The sequence below is a fragment of the Siphateles boraxobius genome, unplaced genomic scaffold (assembly GCF_051911475.1).
Source record: "Siphateles boraxobius isolate OS27281-9 unplaced genomic scaffold, OSU_SipBor_1 12, whole genome shotgun sequence".
In the NCBI taxonomy this organism is placed as follows: domain Eukaryota; kingdom Metazoa; phylum Chordata; class Actinopteri; order Cypriniformes; family Leuciscidae; genus Siphateles; species Siphateles boraxobius.
The window spans coordinates 10,245,701-10,268,634 of NW_027508722.1; the positions used below are offsets into that span (position 1 = coordinate 10,245,701).

At 41.0% G+C, this 22,934-nt stretch overlaps 1 protein-coding gene across 2 annotated transcripts; it reads left to right on the forward strand.

Annotated features, from left to right (window-relative positions):
• The first annotated feature begins 9,397 nt into the window (after nt 1-9,397).
• On the forward strand, nt 9,398-22,627 carry LOC143715602 (uncharacterized). 2 transcript variants are annotated; one of them, XM_077207387.1, is made up of 6 exons: nt 9,398-9,575; nt 11,374-11,750; nt 14,490-14,565; nt 14,889-14,970; nt 19,551-19,722; nt 19,834-22,627. In XM_077207387.1, the coding sequence occupies exons 2-6, from the start codon at nt 11,376-11,378 to the stop codon at nt 20,356-20,358; spliced, it is 1,230 nt and encodes a 409-aa protein (XP_077063502.1). In that variant the 5' UTR covers nt 9,398-9,575; nt 11,374-11,375; the 3' UTR covers nt 20,359-22,627. The 2 variants fall into 2 exon arrangements, with proteins under 2 accessions (XP_077063502.1, XP_077063506.1); XM_077207391.1 differs by having other exon boundaries at nt 9,399-9,575; nt 14,892-14,970.
• The last annotated feature ends 307 nt before the right edge of the window (nt 22,628-22,934 follow it).

The window sequence follows — 22,934 nt, forward strand, 5'->3', positions numbered from 1 at the left end:
TTCAGAGAGCGGTACCTGCCAATAGCCCTTGGTAAGGTCTAGAGTGCTGATGTACCGGGCCCTTCCGAGGTGGTCCAGCAGTTCGTCGACCCGAGGCATAGGGTACCCGTCGAATTCGGAGACTTCGTTCAGGCGGCGGAAGTCGTTACAAAAGCGGAGGGTGCCATCCGGCTTTGGGACCATCACAATGGGGCTGGACCACGGACTCTGGGACGGTTCAATTACCCCCAACTTCAGCATTTGTTGGATCTCTTCCTCAATAGCCTGCCGACGAGCTTCCGGGATGCGGTAGGGCCGTTGCCTGACGATGACTCCTGGGGGTGTCTTGATGTCGTGCTGGATCACGCTGGTCTGCCCGGGCTGGGAAGAGAACACGTCTTGGAACTGACTGACCAGGTGCTGCAGCTCCACCTTCTGGGCAGCCGAGAGATGAGGGTTGACATCAACAACCACGGGATCGGTGAGACTCAAGGCAGCCAGCTGGTCCCGTGTCCCCACCCACTTCTTCAGGAGGTTGATATGGTAGAGTTGCTCCGCCTGCCGTCGACCCGGTTGCCTCAGCCGGTACGTGACTGGTCCAATCCTTTCCACCACCGTATATGGCCCTTTCCAGGAGGCCAGGAACTTGCAGGCGGAGCTGGGGACCAGGACCATGACGCAGTCTCCGGGCTGGAATTCCCGTGGTTGGGCTGCCCGGTTGTAGTGGCGTTGCTGCGCTTGCTGGGCCTTGCTGAGGTGTTCCCGGACCAATGGCATCACTCGATCAATCCGTTCTCTCATTTGTCGAACGTGTTCGATGATAGTGCGATGAGGGGCTGGCTGCTGCTCCCAGGCTTCCCTGGCGACGTCCAGGAGCCCATGTGGTTGACGGCCGAACAGGAGCTCAAAGGGGGTGAAGCCAGTTGAGGCCTGGGGGACTTCGCGGATCCCAAAGAGCACGTAGGGAATCATGAGGTCCCAATCCCGCTTATCCTCCGCCGCCACGCGACTAAGCATCTGCTTGAGGGTCTGGTTGAACCTCTCTACGAGTCCATCCGTCTGAGGGTGGTAGACTGTGGTCCTCAACTGCTTCACCCGTAGCAGTTTGCAGAGATCCACCATCAGCCGGGACATGAACGGGGTCCCCTGGTCAGTCAGGATCTCCGAGGGGAGGCCGACTCGGCTGGCCATCAGAAACAGCTCCTGGGCGATGGACTTCGCGGTGGCCTTACGCAGGGGGACTGCTTCTGGGTACCGGGTGGGATAGTCGACGATTACCAGGATGTGCTCGTGTCCCCGGGCAGACTTTGGCAACGGCCCCACTATGTCCATTCCAATCCGTTCGAAGGGCACTTCGATGATCGGCAGCGGGATGAGAGGGCTGGGGGGTGGGGTCCTGTGCGACGTGACCTGGCAGGCCGGGCAGGCTTGGCAGAACCGCTTCACTTCGGCCTCTAGGCCCGGCCAGAGGAAGCGGTCGCGGATGCGCTGAGTGGTGTTGGCTGCCCCGAGGTGACCTGCCATGGGATGGGAATGCGCCAGCTCCAGGATGGTTTCGGTCTTGGCTCGGGGTACAACCAGCAATTTCTTCTCCTCCCCCCTCCGCTGAGCGACACAGTAGAGCAGGCCGTTCTCAACGACAAAATGCGGGAGAGGATGGGGCCGTGGGAGCACGTCTTTTCCATCGACGACTCGCACCTGAGCCCAACAGTGCTTGAGCCGATCGTCCTCCCGCTGTTCCTTGGCGAAGGAGCCCCCTCCAGCAGCCTGTTGGTATACATCATAAAACAGATTAGTAGTCTGGGAAGGGGACTCACCATCTCTCCCGCTGTCGGAGGCGAGCAGGGCCGGTCGGCGGCGGGGTCCACGAGGCCGTCTTCGACTTTGACGGTTCCCCTCTGGGCTGGCAGGCTGAGTAGCGGCGGCGAGCAGTCTGTCGAAGCCGGGCCAATCTCTCCCAAGCAGTACAGCCACCGGCAGGTCCTTCACCAGGCCAGCCTCCACCGGCCAGGTGCCTTGGGGTGACGAGATAGTGATTCTACGGGACGGTACTTGGCGAGTGTCTCCGTGCACGCAGGTAATCGGCAGGAAGTTCTTCTGGCCGCTTCGGGGGGCGCACAACCGCGACTGGATTAGGGTGACCGCACTGCCTGAGCCCAGCAGAGCCCGGAAACGTTTCCCTTCCATCATCACATCTGCCTCGGGGGCTCCCGATGGTACATGCTGGTGGACGATGCAACCTGCCAACCATGCTCGCGGGGTTGACGGTGGCTCAGCGCTGGGCATAGGCTCATCTCGCGGTGGGGAAACCGTCGGCCTGCTGACTGGTCGTGGGGTCCCTTCGAGCGGTCGTCGCTCCTGGACCACCCTCCGGGGAAACGGCGGCGCTCGGTCCCCAGCCTCGCGGTGATGGATGGCATCCGCCAGCTCGATCGCCTCCACGAGTTCCAGGGTGTGGAAGGGTTTCTCATCCCAACCGCTTGTCGATGTGCGCGGGGCAGAGCGCGGAGGAGGCGATCGACCACCACTCGTTCCGCTACCTGAGCTGCGGTGGGGTTCCCTTCCAAGAGCCAGTGATGAGCAATGCGGCTGAGCTCGGCTGCTTGGGCACGGGCTGCCACGCGGGGCTTGAACTCCCATTCCTGAAACTGCTGGGCGGCGCAGATGGATGAGAGGCCGAGCCTCGCCAAAATTTCCCGCTTGACTTCGTTATAGTCTTCGGCGTCCACACGGGGAAGTGAGAAATAAGCCCGTTGGGCTTCTCCGGTGAGGAGAGGTGCCAACGCGCGTGCCCACTCGTCCTCGGGCCATGCTTCATTCTGAGCGGTGGTTTCAAAGACCTGCAGGAAGGCTTCCACGTCGTCATCAGCGGTCATCTTCGGCAGCAGGCGGGTTGCTTGAGCGCGAGGATCATGTAGCGGAACGCGCTGGGTGGCGGTGGCACGGATGGCGGTGAGTTCTTCCTCCGTCCTGCCTTGGCAAGTGGCGAGATGTTCCACGATTTGTTGCTGGCGGATGCTCACTTCAGCGAGGCGTTGTAACACTTCCTCCATCGCGGGGATGAGCGCGCCGCTTTCCGCCACCTGTGGTGCACAGACCAACAAAAAAAAAAGGAAAAAATTAGGAGTTGGGGCGGTGAACTTGTCGGTGATTCTTCATGAATTTGCCAGCATTCTCCACCACTGTCACGGAGTGAAGAGTCACTTGACAAGGCAGGCTTCGTGAAAAGGCCCCGGAGGGTGGATTTATTTACAATTAAACAAAACTGGTGAAAGAAGGTAAGCCGGTGCGTGATGGCAGGTGCTATAAGTGCTCTTCGGTGTTCAATCCCAACGAAAGTGGGTGTCCAAACCGTGTTCCACAACGGTGGGCTGTCAGTCACTCACTCCTTTCTGGGGAGAACAGAGAGAAAGGTTAGACCAGCGCTTTCCTTTGGTTCGAGACTAGCGTCTGCCTGTTTGCAAGGCATATGCTGCTTATGTGGCTGTGGGCTGATTGGGAGCAGCTGTGACCGATCAGCCGGCGATGAGGAGGTGCAGGTGTTTTGTGTTGGTTGCCAGGGCGACGCTGATTCCTCCGAGGACGCCCGTCACAATATATATTATATATATCCCTGGAATGGGATTTGAACACTTGTCCATAAATCAAACACACTTGCATGTTATAATATGAAACTCGGTACACATGTAGATTTCATCGGGCCGAACAACTTTCCATCTGTCAAGTTTTACGCCAGCCCAACAGGAAGTCGGCTATTATGGGTTGTTTGGAGAACACTTGCTCTGGAATTTTAACTTCTCCTCCAAGACAATTCATTCAATTGTCACCAAACTCGGTCATCGTGAAGTCAAGACATTGAGGATGCCAAATTGCGGACGGATTTTTAATATCTCGAACGGTTTGGCCGTGGCAAGGAAATGAATTTATGACTAAAAAAGGACACATAAAGTGTGTTATAACTTAGTTAGTTTTACATACAGTTACAAAACTTGGCGTGTATATTGTTCTCGTCAAGCCGAACAACTTTCTAATTTACAGTCATTAGTTCCCACCAACATGAAGTCAGATATTTTGGTTTGAATGTGGATTCTGAGCATTTTCTCTCCCTCTCTCTGACAGAGAGAGTGTCCCATGCCAATCTGTGTGTGTGTGTGTGTGTGTGTGTGTGTGTGTGTGTGTGTGTGTGTGTGTGTGTGTGTGTGTGTGTGTGTGTGTGTGTGTGTGTGTGTGTGTGTGGGGAGGGGGAGGGGTGTCTCTTCGGGTGATAACACAAAATCATAAATAGGGATATACTGCCCTCTTGTGTCCAAAATTTATATATAAATGATATTGCATATGTGAGAGAGAGAGAGGGCGCTGGCGCGATTGAACTGTGTGTGTGTGTGTGTGAGAGAGAGAGAGAGAGAGAGAGAGAGAGAGAGAGAGAGAGAGAGAGAGAGAGAGAGAGAGAGTGGCGCAGAAATAATTTTATACGGAAATCACTTATTTATAATTCAGATGAGAATAAAGTTAGTGTTAATTAAAATTAAGGAACATTTAGTTTTCTGTTCTGAATATCATTAAAACAGAAAAGGCAGAGACAACATAATGATGAATAATCTTAAGATATTATGCTATATGTTGTGAATACATGTTAAACATTAAAATTTACTTCCATTGCATATCATAGGACACATAAATTGCATATCATAGGACACGTAAAATATAATTACATTAATAAACCTGTACAAAGACCTCCAGATAATTATGGGCTTCTATATTTACACATTTAAGTGCTGAAAAACATATTGAGCTATGACATCCTATGACATTAAAAATTATTCTATATATAAATTATCTCATATATGTGGCTATTGTGGTCAGGTTCAAGATCATAGGCCCTGTCCCAAATGGCAAACTTCATTTGAATACTCGGTCTTGTGTACTTATTTCATGTGTCCGTTAAATCCATGAGACCCATGGATGAGGTGTCTCATTTTTCATTTTAGGTTTCAGAAGGTTGCTCACGCATACTTTGTGGTTGATATTTGCCCTCGATGCGCACTTGATGCACCCAAACTGATGCAAGCTCTACACCACACTTCTTTTCGACAATCAAAGCAGGGTTACGTTTTTGCACGTCGTGCACAATAAGTCAAGTCAAGTCAAGTCATCCTCATTTATATAGCGCTTTTAACAATGTAGATTGTTTCAAAGCAGCTTTACAGAGATAAACATATAATTTAAGGTAACAGAGATTGGTTTGGTTTTATAGTGGTTCTTGAAAAAAAAAAGTTAGTTAGTTAGTTTTGATTGATTCACTTCCGTCTAAATGATCATTTGTTATTAAATTAGGGGCCGCTGAGACGACACCGTTCTCTCTAAACAGACTTTAAACGTGAAACTGTGATAGACACTGATGGCGTTCACATGCGCATTAAGAATTGATTCTATAGTTATGTGCGTTTGAATTTATGTGCGCAGGTTTGTAATTCCTTACAAACCATGCCTAAACAAACTTGTCTATAAATTTGGATGCAGAATTTTATTTTATCTTATCACTTTGGGTAGGTACGCGAACCGAAAAATTCCACAACGCTTTATCTGTAGAGTGGTATAGGGGTCCTCCATAGGGAGAGGCTAGTTGGCACTTCAGCACTGCATTGTCATCGGGTCCAGGCGAAAGTCCTTCGTCAGATCTGGAAACGGCCTGGATCCGGCAGGCTGCGGGAAAACCTTGAGATAAACAAAGACACTAAAATTAGCGTAGATGCCATTCTTCTTATGATGTAACGAGTACATCAGGATTTAAGGGAAGTGTTCCCAGTTCCGGCTGACCTAATCTAAGCAGCCTAATATTGAATTATAGAAGTCTATAGAGTGTTATGTGAATGCTAGGTCAAAGAGATCTGTTTTCAGTCTAGCTTTGAACTGACAGACTGTGTCTGCTTCCCGGACAATGTTAGGAAGATGGTTCCAAAGTTTTGGTGCTAAATAGGAAAAGGATCTACCGCCAGCAGTCGATTTAGATATTCTAGGTATTATCAACTGGCCAGAACTTTGAGATCGCAATAGATGTGAAGGACTATAATGCTTTAAGAGCTTGCTCAAGTAGTGAGGAGCTAAACCATTTAGTGCTTTGTAAGTAATCAGCAATATTTTAAAATTTATACAATGTTTAATAGGGAGCCAATGCAGTGTTGACAGAACCGGGCTAATATGGTCGTACTTCCTGGTTCTGGTAAGAACTCTAGCGGCTGCGTTTTGAACTAGCTGTAGTTTGTTTATTAAGCGTGCAGGGCATTACAATAATCTAGCCTTGATGTCATGAACGCATGAACTAGTTGTTCCGCATTTGTCAATGAGAGCATATGACGTAATTTAGATATATTTTTAAGATGGAAAAATGCGGTTTTACAGACACTAGACACGTGACTTTCAAATGAAAGATTGGTATCAAAGAGCACTAGCAGGTTCCTAACTGACGACGAAGACTTAACAGAGCAGCCATCAAGTGTTAGACGGTATTCTAGGTTATTACGTGTGGAAGTTTTTTGTCCAATAATTGTCCAATAATAACCCTAAAGGCACCAGGGTGGCGGTGCCACCGGCTTCTTTTGATATATATATACATATTTATATATATAGAAAATTTACATCTGATATGCATTTCAGAATTGGGCGGGGCAAAATGGCTCGATGGCGCCACCTATAAAGGTTCAACGGAGTGCGCCTCCCGCTACGTTTCACGTACGTGTACGCAATTCGGTACATGCATGTAATGACCCAATACCTACAAAAAAGTCTCTTGGAGCGTATCCCTAAACACAACAGGAAGTCAGCCATTTTGATCTTCCTCCCCGATTTTTGTGCAGTTTTTGCCATTTTCAGGCCTCGTACTTTAACAAACTCCTCCTACAGTTTTAATCTGATCATCTTCAAATTTGGTGAGTGTAATCTTAAGGCCTTTGCGACGTTAAATTGCGAAGATCTTGAGTTTTCGTCGAAGGGCGTCTCCTCGGCGGCCTGACCAATTTCGATGTTTCGCCATGAAAGAGGAAGTTGCTGTAACTCAGGCAAACAATGTCCAATCTGCCCCAAACTTCACACGTTTGATAAGAGTTCTGTCCTGAACACATGTCCATGCTCATATTCAGTTACAGTCATAGCGCCACCTGCTGGCAACAGGAAGTGACATGTTTAAAACTGTTGTGGACTCCTGATAACATATAAAAAAGTGCCAGCAAGTGCTAAACATGCTAGCAACATACTAGAAACATGCTAAAAGATGCTAGCAAACACTTAGCTAAGTGCTAAAGCATGCTATTACTAAAATGAAATAGGAATTTGCTGTAACTCAGGCATGGAATGTCAAATCTGCCCCAAACTTCACACATTTGATAAGAGTCATGCCCTGAACACATCTACATGAGAATATTCAGTTATAGTAATTGCGCCACCTACTGGCAACAGGAAGTGACATGTTTTACAGTGTGATGCAGTACTAGCAACATAGTAAATATGCCATTGAGTTATAAAAATGTTAGAAACATCTTAAAACATGCTAGAAATTCTTAGCTACGTGCTAACACATACTAATGCAATGAAACAGGAAGTTGTTTTTACTGAAGAAGGCAATGTCCAATCTGCCCTAAACTTCACACGTTTGATAAGAGTCCTGAGCTGAACATATCTACATGACAATTTTAAGTTAAAGTAATAGCGCCACCTACTGTAAAAAGGAAGTGACATATTTTACACTGTGATGCAGTACTAGCAACATATTAAATATGCCATTGAGTTCTAAACATGCTAGAAAGATGCTAAAGCATGCTAGCAACACTTATCTGAGTGATAATGCATGCTATTATCCCCATAATAAAGGAAATTTTTGTAACTGACTTTGACATACTCCTCCTATATTTACCTACTTAAATGCACATTGACCACTGTGGTCTGTCTTCCTAAAGCCACCGGGTGGCGGTGGCACGGGTGCGAGGGCCCTTTCAATGCTGCTTGCAGCTTTAATTTAACTTATTACTCACGTTGCATCAGATACATTTTTTACTACTTTCGCATTTGAGACCTGAAGTCTTAGTTGTATGCTAGTTTAGCCTACTGATTTCACCATGGAAGAGTTTATTCACCATTTTCCCAGAATAATACCAAAAAACTCACGATAAATATACATTAATTGGTTTAATCACAAATTGGTTAACTCTACCAATTAATTCTAAAATTCAAAAAGATTTAAAATGTTAAGTTAGGATTAGGCCTATAGTTCTTGACACATCTAGCTACATGTCAATAGCTGTGCTCACAGTGCAATACACAGCCGGTTCGAAGGAGTGCTGGGAAACGATTAATCACATTAATAGCATCCAAAATAAAAGTTTGTGTTTAAATAATATATGTAGGCCTACTGTGTATAATTATTTTGTATGCATGCATGTATATATTACATGCATGTATATATTTAAGAAAATGTATTATATAAAATATTTATATTTATATATAAATTGAGACTGTTATATGAGAACTGAACTGAGCAATGACTTCACGGTTTTCTCCAGAGTGGCTATATAAATGAACTAAATTAATAACTTTTCTTTTCTTTTTTACAACAAACTGAATCATCACTGAACTTACTTAAGCTGGACTGTGACGCTGTTTTCTTCTGGAAACAAACTTTGTTGCATTATTTTCCTGTTATCTCTGTAATGCTGCTTTGAAACAATCTGTATTGTAAAAAGTGCTATGAAGGTGACTTGACTGACATGCATGTGTGTGTGTGTATTTATAGCCTACAAAATAATTATACACTGTACAAACACATATTATGTAAACACAAACTTTTATTTTGGATGCGATTAATCGTTGCCCAGCATTAGATAGATTGTAATTACAATAATGTAATGCATTTATTGGAAACAATTAAAATCAATCTAAATGTTGTGCATTGTGTTTTCATACATTGAAATCCAAAACAAAAACATCAACGAAAAACTTCTACATCTATTGTGCAAACGAAATGTTGTTCATTTGAACTAGCCAACATGAGATTGAAGACAAACTTCACGTGTGTCGGGTGACTGTCATGGGTCTGTTAGATTAGCTGTCTTTCGGTGTTCGCGTGATAATGAGAATATATTTATGGTTTTATTTTCTTGCGTAATGATCTTCTCTCCCATCATAAGTGTGAATGTAGCCTACATTACGCACAGACACACTCAGCACGTAGGCTACTGTCTCTTTTCGACCTGCGTGTGTTTACAGGGTCCGATGCTCCCATGCCAAGTTTGCCAACACACACACACACGACAGGCATGGGCGGAGCTGCGAGTCATTCACTGGCCAGTATCAGAAGAGCGGAGCAATTACTGGCTATAGTGTAGACCAATAAGATGGTTACTATCTGACGGCAGCGGCCAACGAGAGCCCGTGCGTGGATGGCACTAAATTGGGCACGTGTGTCTATGCACATGTTGACACTCGGGAAGTGAAGAGGAGAGAGAGAGAGAGAGTGAACCTAGAGAAGGAGCTGGTCTGTGGGATAGGGATAGAGTAGAAGGGTTCGTCGGGAAGGATTTGCGTTGCTTTTACTGGCGCGCCTAAAGGTGAGGTATGTTTTAAAAACAATTCGTTATTAGGTAGCATGTCATTACACAGGAATAGTATGAGAAAGCTATTTATTGCTCACTTTCGATTGTTAAACTGTTATTTGATATAGTCTGCATGTATCTGAAATTGCCCTATTACTGCCACTGCAACTAGGCGTGTGTAGCCTATAGTGTGTGTGTGTGTGTGTGTAACTTAAGTCACGTGCAATAATTAGTGTGTGTGTGTGTGTGTGTGTGTGTGTGTGTGCGTGTGCGTGTGCGTGTGTGTGTGTGTGTGTGTGTGTGTGTGTGTGTGTGTGAAGAAGGATACTGTTTATCATTTGTACATGTTTGTGTATTCCAAGAATACATACAATTGTATACAAATGGTAATGTCGGGGTTGCGATTACATTTAAAATAGAATTACATCCCAGGCATTATCTCACACAAACAGTAATACAGTATTTTTTTATGGTTATACATTTTAAAATAATTGAGATTTCGTCTAGAAGTGCATAACAATGTGGAGGAATTTAGGGAGTAGGTGCTGGCATATAGCCTACTGTGTGTGTGTGTGTGTGTGTGTGTGTGTGTGTGTGTGTGTGTGTGTGTAGAACAACAGAAGTGGAGCCATAAGTGACCCTAACTGTCATTTTCATTGTCTGAGCAGAACAGAGAGAGAGAGTTACACTCTGAATGAGAAACAAGAAGGGTAGACAGAGAAACAGATTGGAGGAATACAGGAGGAGAGATGCATCTTTTTTTTTTTACTATGGATTTGCATTGAACAGGCACACTTGAAGAGAAAGAGCAAGGGAGAGAAAGAGGTATTAAAAATGTTTGGGGGAGGGGTGGGTGACATGAGCGAGTGAAAAGTGAGGGTGTGTGTGTGTCTGTTTGTTTGTGTGTGTGTGTGTGTGTGTGTGTGTGTGTGTGTGTGTGTTTGTTTGTCTCCGGGTGTGTGTCTCTGGGTGTTTATATGCCCCTTCCCCTTTTTTGTGTGTGTGGGTTTTTGCCAGAGGGAGGAGAGGAGTAAGAAAATAAAAAAGAAATGGAGAGACCCTACTAGCTGCCTTCTTTAACCACTAGTGTTAAAGCATCCCACTGCACCCCTCCCCCTATTTTCCTGCTCTAGACACACACAACCGTGCACGCACTTGCACAGGGCAGGCTTGCATGCTCCTTGCTTCTCTCTGAACTCAGAGGGTCTACTCTTGACAGACCCCATGTATTCTGTAATGGCTCAGACAAAACATTATGGATGAAATAAATGTAATATTGACATTGGTTTTATCGAAATTTTGGTTTATTTTGGAATATGCAGTAGGCTCTGAAAAACCACAATGAAAACCTTAGTTTTCAAATCTAATTTGAATCTCAAAATCAATAGATTTAGCATTTAATAAATTATAGTATTTTATAAATGAAAAAGATATATTTACAATTTGAAGGTCACTAATCAAATGCAATCAAATGTGTGAAATTGCCAATGAGAAGTCTGTGGTACAAAAGGTCAGATTTCCTCACTTGCATTAAAGCATACAAGATGGTCTTTGGAACATAGGCTAAGCATAAAGTGTTATTGTCCTTAAAGCAAAACCAATCGTACATATAGACATACAGACATTCAGAAATTCATGTGTCATTTTAACTGAGATTGGTATGCTGATAAATTAATTTGGTATTTAAAAAACGTTGAACGCAAAATTCACTAGTGGTCTCACTTTCGGGGTCCACAATTTATGCAAATTTGCTTTTTGCCTACTTCCATTTTTTTGTTCTAGATATATTTCTTATATTATCTCTTTCCCACAGTCATGCAGTCCTCAGAATCTCCTTCCTCTCAACCGGATTCACTATGCTCCAACAACAGTTTCTTGTTCAGTGATGATGAGACAAATGTTTACCTGTTGGAGGACAGGGACAGGCATTCGTCTCAGTCCAGTCTCTCTAACAGAAGTATTTACAGCATGAACAGAGAGCAGGAGCGTCCTGGATCTCAGTGGGCGTGTGATGGATTCAGTGACCCTGAGAGGACACAGGGCAACAGTCACGCTAGGTCAGCATCTTCGTCCATCTCATCATTTCTCTCCCTGTCCTCCTCGTCTTCATCTGGATTAGGTGTTAGCATCTCTGAGAGTGAGCAAGGGAAAAATGGAGGAACTGAAGGAGACCTACGGTTTGCTCGTAAGGTGAGAATCTTTCCACCAATTCTCAATAGTTTACACCTGATATTAATATCTGTCTCGAGTGTTCCAATCAAATGTAGTCAATTGAGACCCATTACTTTTTACCACTAGTACTTGTATGCATTACAAATATGACTCCTTTGACTACTTGTGTTTGAGGGTCTTTGAATTAAAGGTACCCTAGTACCGGTACCGTAATTTGTTTTATAAACACTTTTTGTTAAACTGGTTGAAACTCTTCACATCCTGATATAGCAATAATAGAAGTGGTCTAAATATTAAACATGTACATATCTTCTGTGGAAGTCTCAGGACCAAAACATTTTTTTGTCCAATCATTGCATTCGGACCGAATATGATGTCCTATCTGCTTGTCAACATATGTGACCCGTGTTTGTCAAAATGTGTCGGAATGTGCCCGGGCTAATTACGAGTTACAGACAAAACAAGTGAAAAATGTCAATAATGTAAACTTTGTGAATATTCATAGCAAATTCTCAATGGCATGAGTCTGAACCATAGACTGTAAAAAAAGACGGACGATGCCCCTTCACTCTTTTCCATTGGTGAAAAGTGAATCCACCAAAGTCCTAATTTGGCTGATAAGAACCTGATTCTGCGCGGTAGTGAACCGGGGATCCGGGTCTGCGCAGTAGTGATGTGAAGTTGAGCAGTGATTTCAAAGTCCCGCCCACACTCTCGCAGAAACAGTTAGTACAAAATTTACTGTGTGAAATAAACAGTTATGGACATATAGAAGTTGAAACTCCAATCTCCTCCCTAAAATCCCCCAAAAAGTCTGTTGGTGCCTTAGTGACTACTTCGTTTAGAGAAGCTGTCAATCATGACGTCACATTCCTGTTTTAATAGCATCAAATAACTAACTAAGACCAAACTTGTTTTAAAAAACGAACACTTAAACTTAAATCAGCATAATAAAAACTACCTTAAATGACAGGAAACATGTTTGGAAATTTTTTTTAAAGTGTAATTTGATTGTTTAGTTTCCATCGTTAGTAGACTTTATGGGGAGGGTGGGGTTTATGACCTATACTGGAACCAACCACCTGGGGGCGATCGAGACGTTTTGTCTTCACTTTTCAGGACTTGTGCGGCACACTTGGTCTGAACCAAGGGGGTAATCCATCAGCCGGAAGTTGAAGCCTCGCGGGAGCCGCCATTGTAGCAGAACTTCACCTGCTGTTAGCATTCCATTGACTCCCATTCATTGTGGCATCATTTTGACAGCGAATAACTTTACATCTGAGGCGTCCAAAGACTTCATTTGTCCATTATTTATTTCTAAATAAACACGACAATGTATAAAAGGTTCCATTACTTTGTATCTTACGTTATGGCCCCTTTTAAGCCGTTTTTGTTAAAAACAGGCTAACGATTGCGTCATATCCACGCGACTTTATGTCGCACAATAGAGACATTACCGTATAGACATGAGGAGAAGCTCGCAGGCAATCTTTTACTGTCTATGAGGCAATCGGGGGGACATAGATGCATAAAGTCAAGGGAGAAGCTCAAAGATAGAGAGTCCATAAAAACAAGGGGACAAAATATTTCAACATGTTTTTGAGGAATTCGGTGATTCAGATTTGTCTTGCCACAGCTACTAGAAAATGTACAACTGTCAGACTGTCGTCACGCTCAGTTTGAGCCTGCGCAGTCGCTCAGCCATCAGACAGGAATTGCAATAATCGGGCTTCAGTCTTCTCTGTTGAAATCAACGGGGTCGCTGTGTCCATTTCTTTTATTGTCTATGGTCTGAACCAATGAAATATGATTTTCAAACTCATGCTGATGTAAACGAAATGATCTTACTCGCGCTGACTGACAGAACCGAAGCATGAGCACAAAGACGCGCACATGCACAGAATAACAGTATTTCAAAATATCTGTCTTGGCAAGTATTGTTGTTAAGGTTTTGTAATGGAGAATGTGAAAATAACAATAATACATTTGTGAAAATTTGCTCATTGCAACTCATTTTATCAGCACAGATCACATATGTTTGTCCTCCCTGCACGCACAGACATCACACGTCATCAGCGCGTTGTAGACACAGTCACCGGGCGCTGTAAACAAACAGCATTCATCTTTTACAGTTCCTCCTGAATCAAAACAACGAGCATATACTGCATTCACGCTATGTCGTAACTGTAATTACGAGATGGCAACCCATGACGTTCATCCTCAGACTCTTTAATTTATGTGCTTCTATGTCAACACTATCACTTGCTACCCTCTCCAAATCTATCACAAAGATACCTGAATTTTAATTCTGCAAACAAGATTTTGAAGACTCACAGTTATGTAGTCAAGTACCTGTATTAAATGAACATAAGATGAGCATGCTACACACGACATGGTCTACTTTTATTCCTTTCCATTTATTCATTTAGCAGATGCTTATATCTGCTTGGCAAACAGATGATGTTCTGAGAACAGATGGTTCTTATCTCTATAAGACACACATGGCCAGCAATGTTTAAAACCTTTGTTTTTGCACTGATGTTGATTGCCAGGGGAGTTGGTGGTCCTTCACTATCTTCCAGGACACATCAGGATTCATTAGTGTTTTCACCAGAACCTTTTGACCCCACTACCTCTGAATGTAGTGCTGTCTACTTATGCTGGGATTGCCTGAAACGGATATTAATATCAGATGCAAACCGGATCTTAGAGAGTTAGTTTGAATATCACATGATGGTGGCTTTCTCTCCTCCTTAGTGTTTAGAGCTCCAGGGTTTTGTTCGGCCTCTGCTGGAGCTTCTAAACGGACTGAAGAAAGGAAGATTTGACAAAGGTGAGATAAAAGCACACTGTCTCTGTGTCCAGTCTAAACATCTCTTTATTTGAAGTTATATCACTGTAATGGGCCTGTAATAATCTGTGTAGTTAAGAGTGTATCAGCCTTTTTATGTGTGTGGTAATTTATCTGCATCTGTTCTCTTGTTTTCTGACTCTTCTGCAGTCCACTGCTTTTTTTATTAAAACCAAAGGTCAATCTACTTTCTGTTTTCAGATTTTGCACATTTCATTACATAAGTAGAAAACATAAACCTGTGCAGGAAGTGATTTAATCTGACTCTTTCTGATTTCATCAACACATTTTCTGCTTGTGATTAGCAGGTCTGAGCAGTTTTCAGCAGAGTGTTGCAATGGACAGAATTCAGAGAATTGTGGGAGTGCTGCAGAAACCACATATTGGGTGAGAGAGTGTGAACATCAATAAGAACTCTAGCATAAGATTAGATGTTATTCTATCATGAGAGAATGTGCAAACAGGGTTGAATTGCAATATTTTAGAGTTGTTATATAATCTCACCTTTTTGTTTGCAAGTATTTATGACATTATTAGAGACTCCATCTTCTGAGCAAAGTCTTGTTATGTATAGACTCCAGGACATTCGAAGGACAAAGACCAAACTTTTTTTTAAAAAATCTGCAGACGGTGCTATAAAAAGCCATACTAACTACATAACTGTTTTGCTTTATGCCATTGCTTTTTGACAAGTGCAAACTTAATATATCTTAAAAATAAACAACAATGGAAACCAATAGGCAGAAATTAAGAAGTAATGTAATTAGTAAATAGACAATCTGTGGAAATTTTTATTATATTTGCAGATTAACTACTACCTTTTTATAAGAAGTACTTTTATTCAGCAATGACATATGAAATTGATCAAAAGTGACAGTGAAGACTTTTACATTGTTACCAAAAAAATCTATTTAAAATAAATGCAGTTCTCTTGAACTTCCTAGTCACTAAGGAATCCTGAAAAAAAATTTAGCACGGTTTCCACAAAAAATATTAAGCAATGTTTTCAACATTAATAATAATACATTCTTGAGCACCAAATCAGAATATTAGAATGATTTCTGAAAGATCATGTGACTCTGAAGACTGAAGTATGGCTGCTGAAAATTCAACTTTCAAAGGAAATAAATAACATTTTAAAATGTATTAAAATAGAAAACAGTTATTTTAAATTGTTATAATATTTCACATGACTGTTTTTACTGTAGTTTTGATCAAATAAATGCAGACTTCGTTAGCAAAAAATTATCTTTATTGTGGGTTTTCTTTAAAAAAACAAAACAATTTACAACATAGTTAATTTTCTGGAAAACCTCCATTTTAACTTTATCAGTTGTTCGACTTATGTTTTTGCCACTAAAACAACTATATTCATAGGATCTATTCTTTCAAATTTGACAGTTTGTTGATTGAATTTCAACTCAGTAATTTATTAAGGTCATTATGGATTCATTATTTTCGGAAAAGCATTTCATTTTCTTTGTATTCACTATTTTAAAGTTAAAGCAACTTTTCTTTAAATTCAGTCTAAAGTGAATGGTGAGACCATTGTGCCTACTGCTGTGTTGAAAGTAACATAACATACTTTGAAAGTTTGAAAGTATTAAGTTTGAAGTTATAAGTATTAAGTTATATTTGTGTATGGGTAATACTGAGGGTGTTATTTTTACACTTGGAACTCTTTTGAAATCTTTTACTATGCTGTTAGTATTATAGCTGCCAAAAATAACTAATCGTGGAAATTGTTGATTATAGCATCATATTTAGATATACTCCCATTTCATAAAAGGTTGCAGCTCTGAGCATTGTAGTCGATCACAGTCATGTCTGTTAAGCCATTGTAACTCAACTCCTAAACTCTCACGAATACTTTCATTTTAGCACAGTGCAAACACAATGTAAATGGGAGATTCATTGTGCAGTGTAGACAGCATCATTGATTATAATTAGAGTTTTGGGGACAAGTCACTGACAACTTGACAGACAACACTCATTGACAGATATGTATATAATTGAATCATAATTTAAATGATTTTCATGTTCAAGTTGACCATTTAGACACTGACTTGATTTACTGACGTATAAACAGCAATAAACAGTTTTGCCAAAAAAAAAAATCTGCTGTACATTACTCCTCACATATCAAAAAGCACTGATCATAGTGCTGATCATAGTGCTGCACAGATGTTGCAGAATATTTACAAGTCAAGTCACCTTTATTTATATAGATCTTTTACAATACAAATTGTTTCAAAGCAGCTTTACAGAGATAACAGGAAAGTAAAGTTGTAATAGTATTGTTAAATTCAAAATTAAATGTTAAATGTCCCCAACTAAGCAAGCCAAAAGCCAATGGCGAATGAAGGCAAAACAAAAACAAAAAAAAAGGCGACAGTGGCAAGGAACCAAAACTCCATCAGGTGACAGAATGGAGAAAAAAACCTTGGGAGAACCCAGGCTCAGTCGGGGGGCCAGTTCTCCTTTGGCCAACAAACGAACAGTGTATGATTATGATTTAGGCGGCATAATAGGTCAGAAGTCAGATTGGATCAGAACTTTCACAATATTTATCCAGTTCATCTGGTTAGGGGTCGGAGTCATCACGCCGGTATGGAGATGAGTTTGTTGAGGTGTCCATGAGGCCTTCACAGTGTTGATGAGGCTGCCACTTCAGGGATGCGTTGTCGTCGTGTCCATGTGATGGTCCTTCCTCAGATCTAGATATGGCCTGGATCCGGCGGTTTGCGGTAAACCTCGGGATAAACAGAGAGACTAATATTAGCGTAGACGCCATCCTTCTTATGATGTACAAACTACATCAGGATTTATGGGAAGTGTTCCCGGTTCCGGCTGATCTAAACTATGCAGCCTAACATTGAATTATAGCAATCTATAATGTGTTATGTGTATGCTAAGCCAAAGAGATGTGTTTTTAGTCTAGATTTGAACTGACAGACTGTGTCTGCTTCCCGGACAATGTTAGGAAGATTGTTCCAAAGTTTTGGTGCCAAGTAGGAAAAGGATCTACCGCCAGCAGTTGATTTTGATATTCTAGGTATTATCAACTGGCCAGAATTTTGAGATCGCAATAGACGTGAAGGACTATAATGGGTTAATAGCTCGCTCAAGTACTGCGGAGCTAAACCATTTAGTGCTGTGTAAGTAATCAGCAATATTTTAAAATGTATACGATGTTTAATAGGGAGCCAATGCAGTGTTGACAGAACCGGGCTAATATGGTCATACTTCCTGGTTCTAATAAGAACTCTAGCGGCTGTGTTTTGGACCAGCTGTAGTTTGTTTATTAAGCATACAGGGCAACCACCCAGTAGAGCATTACAATAATCTAGCCTTGAGGTCATGAACGCATGAACTAATTGTTCCGCATTTGTCAATGAGAGCATATGACGTAATTTAGATTAAAATATAAGTAATTAAAATATAAATAATTTTTTAATCTTAAAAAAATCTTATATTTTTAAGATGGAAAAATGCGCTTTTACAGATACTAGACACTTGACTTTCAAATGAGAGATTGGTATCAAAGAGCTTACTGACGACGAAGACTTGACAGAGCAGCCATCAAGTGTTAAACAGTATTCTAGGTTATTGCGTGTGGAAGTTTTTTGTCCAATAATTAGAATCTCTGTTTTTTCAGAATTAAGTAGTAGGAAATTACAAAGCCTGCATTGAATTGTGACTAGTGTACTAAAGAATACTTAGTGGAATCCTGAGTTGAAACCTTTCACATATACAGTATATATATATATATATATATATATATATATATATATATATATATATATATAAGCACTTTTCCTAACATTACAGGTTAATTTGGAAGGTAATGCAATTTTAGTCCAATTATCATGTTTTATAATTTCTCCTGCATATTGCTTCTAACATGCCAGTGAAGAAGTAGGTGTTAATCTGTCTCTGTGCAGGCAGTTTTGTGCTGATGTTTTCATATCTATTATGTACGTTAATAATAACCTGGAAGAAGAAAATTAGACATTTTGGCAGCTTTGTTTTAATAAAAGCTGTTTTTGGACTAGCAGAGTTCTGAAACTTAAAGCATAGTATAATGACTGCTTGTATATTAAAATAATTTAATTTCTCAATTCATACCACTTTAATTGGATATAATCTAATGGAATACACTGAATTAATGGAAACTGGGAATGGAGTTTCATATTAGTATTATTGTAGTTTTTAGAATTTGTTCAAGATGAACACTCAAGTAAGCCAGATGTATGTTGTAGATTAATTATTAATTAAGATGCTCTAAAGTTATATTGTTGTATTGCGTGTTCACTTATTGCTCAAAATATTGTTATTGTTTATATTATGGGCAGTCTTGGCCTAATGGTTAGAGAATCAGACTGGTAACCCAAAGGTTGCGGTTTCGATTCTCAATACCAGCAGGAAATGACTGAGGTGCCCTTGAGCAAGGCACCTAACCCCCAATCACTCCCTGGGCGTCACAGCAAAAGTGGCTGCCCACTGATTTGGGTGAGTGTTCACGGTTTGTAGTGTGTGTGTTCACTACTCACTACTCCTAATGTGTGTGCACTAACATGGATGGGTTAAATGCAAAAGACAAATTCTGAGTATGGATTACCATACTTGGCAGTCACTTTCACTTTTTCACTATTATTCATAATGTAAAAAGTTATTGTTAAGTGTATGTTTTACTCTCAAGTTCACACAGACATCCTAGCACAGTAACCACAGGTTAATGTACTTCATTTACTATGGGCATGTTTCACTCATGTTTGTCCAAATACGTTTTACATAATGTAAAACCTAAAAAACATAAATGTATTTCGGATATATTTGTTATTCTGCTTATTGTCTTTTTGTGTGTGTGTGTGTGTGTGTGTGTGTGTGTGTGTGTGTGTGTGTGTGTGTGTGTGTGTGTGTGTGTGTGTGTGTGTGTGTGTGTGTGTGTGTGTGTGTGTGTACAGAGAGAAGTACTTGCCTACTTTGCTGCAGATAGAGGGAATGCTAAAGCTTTGGTTCCCTCAAGTGACTGCTCAAGTTTCCGTGACACCTAACCCTGCTGACTTTTCACTGCGAAACAAAAGCAATACCACTCCCCCACACAAGCACAAAGACCAATTACATATTCCAGTCAAGGTTCGTGTAGATGCACATAATAGGCACACAGCATATTAGTTGGTGTACTCCATTTACACTTTGTGAATTTGTAGACATTGATGCCCTTTCTTATTTTCTTGGCTCTTGCAGAAGCGAAGATTGAGCTGGTCAGACACAGACTCACCCTCCTTTTCTCCTCCCGTGGTGTGTAAGCGCACCAAATGTTGTGAAGAGCAACATCAGTGGCCATATGTTGATAAAGAGGAGGGCTCTTCAGGGACTCCTTCCCTTTCCTCACACATGAACCAATCAGACAAGCGAGTTAGTGAAACCCTGGAGCACAAGGTCATCCGGTGGTCAGGTTCAAGACTGACATGGGTGCACATTGCTCCCATCTTCTCCCCACCTAAATCTGGCCCCTCTCATAAAGGTGGAATGGCTAATGATAGAGGCAGCGGCAGCGTCCTCCTTCCAGTTTCCCCTCTCACCAGCAGGAGCAGTCCAGCCACGCAGGACAGCTTCATCTCTTCCACCACACCTTTTTCAGACCCAGCTAGATGCCAATGCCAGTCTGTGAGTTTAGGGACAACAAGTCCATTCCAGGAATACACCCAGATCCCACAAATCACAATGAAGCCTTCAACCTTAGAAAAGCAAAGCCCTTTGCAAACCTGATGCAGAAAAACCAAGCACAACCAGCAGAAAATATTCTCTGTGTCAGAGAAGAATTGAAGTATGGGATGTTGAAGTGGTTGTCTATTTCAGTAATTGAAAAAGTATTTCTAAAGAATCTCGGAAGAAATTAAAACTCAACATTTAAGACTTTTTGGTATTTATTGGGTTGAAAAATTGGCTGTTTTCGAACTGGAAATGAGAGTACCTAAATTAAAGGTGAAGTGTGTGAGTTTGGTGCCACTGCCATCACCAAATGGAATTGCAAAAATAATCATTTCAAAGAGATTTTCAAACACTCCCCATTAGGAATTGGTCAGCCAAACAGAAAGCCTTGCCCAAAAATCAAGGCATTGGTTGGGCCAGTGTTGTGCTAGACAAGATGCTCAAACAGTGTTTGCATGACAGTATTTTAACATCCACAAAATTACACAGTTCACCTTTAAGGAAATTTTATATCATGCAGATGTTCATTGCCTTCAGGAGTGTGTGTTTAAATCTGAGGAAAAGACATTGACTTTGCTTTAATCCTAAAATTAGATCAAATTAAGATGAGAGAGCAATAATTTTAATGCAAGGATAACACAAGGTCAAGCCAGCGGTATAACTTAATAGAACGTAGATGGCATAGAATAAAAGGGTTAGTTTTTACTATAAGTTTGTTGTTTTTTCAAATTGCCACTGAGAATGTTGGGATTATATTTGTGTTAATTACAATTTTAAAAAGTTGCCAGTAATACAACACAGTTGTAGCATGAAAGGCCCTTTTTTTAGTTCTGTGGAAAAATGTAGCAGGATCATAACTGACTTTTCAATATCTGATATTTTAAGAATTTATGAGTGGATTGTAACATAAGCTTTTAGTTTCTTTTACTGCTTTTTGTTTGTTTGTGTGTGTGTGTGTGTAAATCAAACCACTTTATTTATTTGCTGTAGAATCTGTGACATCTGCTCGGACTGGAAAAAGTAGGCTACCCACAACTAATATACACATAAGTGCTGATATCTCAACCTGATATAATGTAGGAAATTATGCAATACCCAGGTTGATAGAGAAAAGAAAATTTCCAGAGTCTGCTTGATTGAAATATTGTGTACAGTGCACTGAAGGAGGCTAGATGAGAAAACCTCCTGCTCCTCCTCCTGTCAGATGTGAATTTAGGTGCTTGAATGAGGCTGTTCAGTGATATGAGACGTCCATTTAAACAAGGGTCAGAATTTACAAAGGATAAAAAAGTGCTAATATGCCAACCTTTATTTATTCAATTGTTGATTTTAATATTTATTTATGTTTATTTGTATATGTATTTACCATATGGCAGCTGAGTTCATTAGAGCTTGATCACTCATGGAGTATTTTTCTCATGGAGTTGTTGCGTGGAAAGTAGAGGAAAAAATGAAGGAGATATGATATTGGAAAACCTGTGCCTTTTCTCTAAAAAGGATATTCATATTCATACTCTTATTTGTTGATTGTGTATTTTTATCAAATGGTAGAGAACACCAAATCTCAAAACTTTCTTACGCACACTGTTATTCATGAGAAAACTGCCTTTGGACACAAAGTATCCATTTACCACTAAAAGCACAGTGAACAGTAACCAGTTCATTGGTTGTCATAGCAACATTCAAAGGTGTGCTGTATTTTACATTTACATTTAATTATTTTACTGCAATCAGTTGAATCCAGAAACCACCAAATTTCTTGGATCATTATTTTTTGGAGCTGATGAATTATAATGTTGAATTGCACTTATGCATCAATTAATGGGACAACAATTGCATCAACTTCACATGCTGCTAAATTACAGATTTTTTTAAAAAGAGATTTTAATTGCATCCAGCATCCCTATAGCTATAGAAATTCTTGCCATGGTAAAAAATTAGAACTGATAACTGCATCACTTTTATTATATGTAATTTACTTTTTATGTAATGATTTTGTAGAAGTTGCACTTGTTTTTATTTTGTCATGTTTTATACTGTACAGATTATTTAAGACAAATACCAAGAGCATAAAGATTCATAAAGGATGTATATTGGTTGTTAAATCTGTATTTTTAAATAACTGTTTGTATTTTTAAATAACTGTTATACCATGCACTCTACACACAGGAAATCTTTCTGCTGTCTGTCCTTCTTTCCAGTCACACTGTCTTTCACCTGTTTTTACCTTCTTCAACCCTTATTTACTTTTCTCTTTTTCTCTGCTTTTTAATGTTATTCATGCTTTTTTCAACAAAGACCTTTTAATAAATAATGCATTTTGGAATTCTGTTTGGAGTTCTGTTTTATTCGTGTATACATCAAAAATCAAGTTTTTAAAGTTGTTTTTGTCAGGGTTCTGTCACTTCTGTCTAGTCTATTTCTTGGTTTTGTGACAGAGCCCTGGCACTCATGTTTGACTTGTGTTGTGTAGCACATGGTTTGTGTTTTTACTAGCTGTGCGCTATCATGTTGTCATGTTTTGTGTGAACACGTGGCTTATGAGTGTTCTCATTGGCTGCGTGTTCATGTCATGTTTTGTGTGAGCACATGGCTTGTGATTTGTTTTACTGGCCATGTACTTGTGTTTTAGT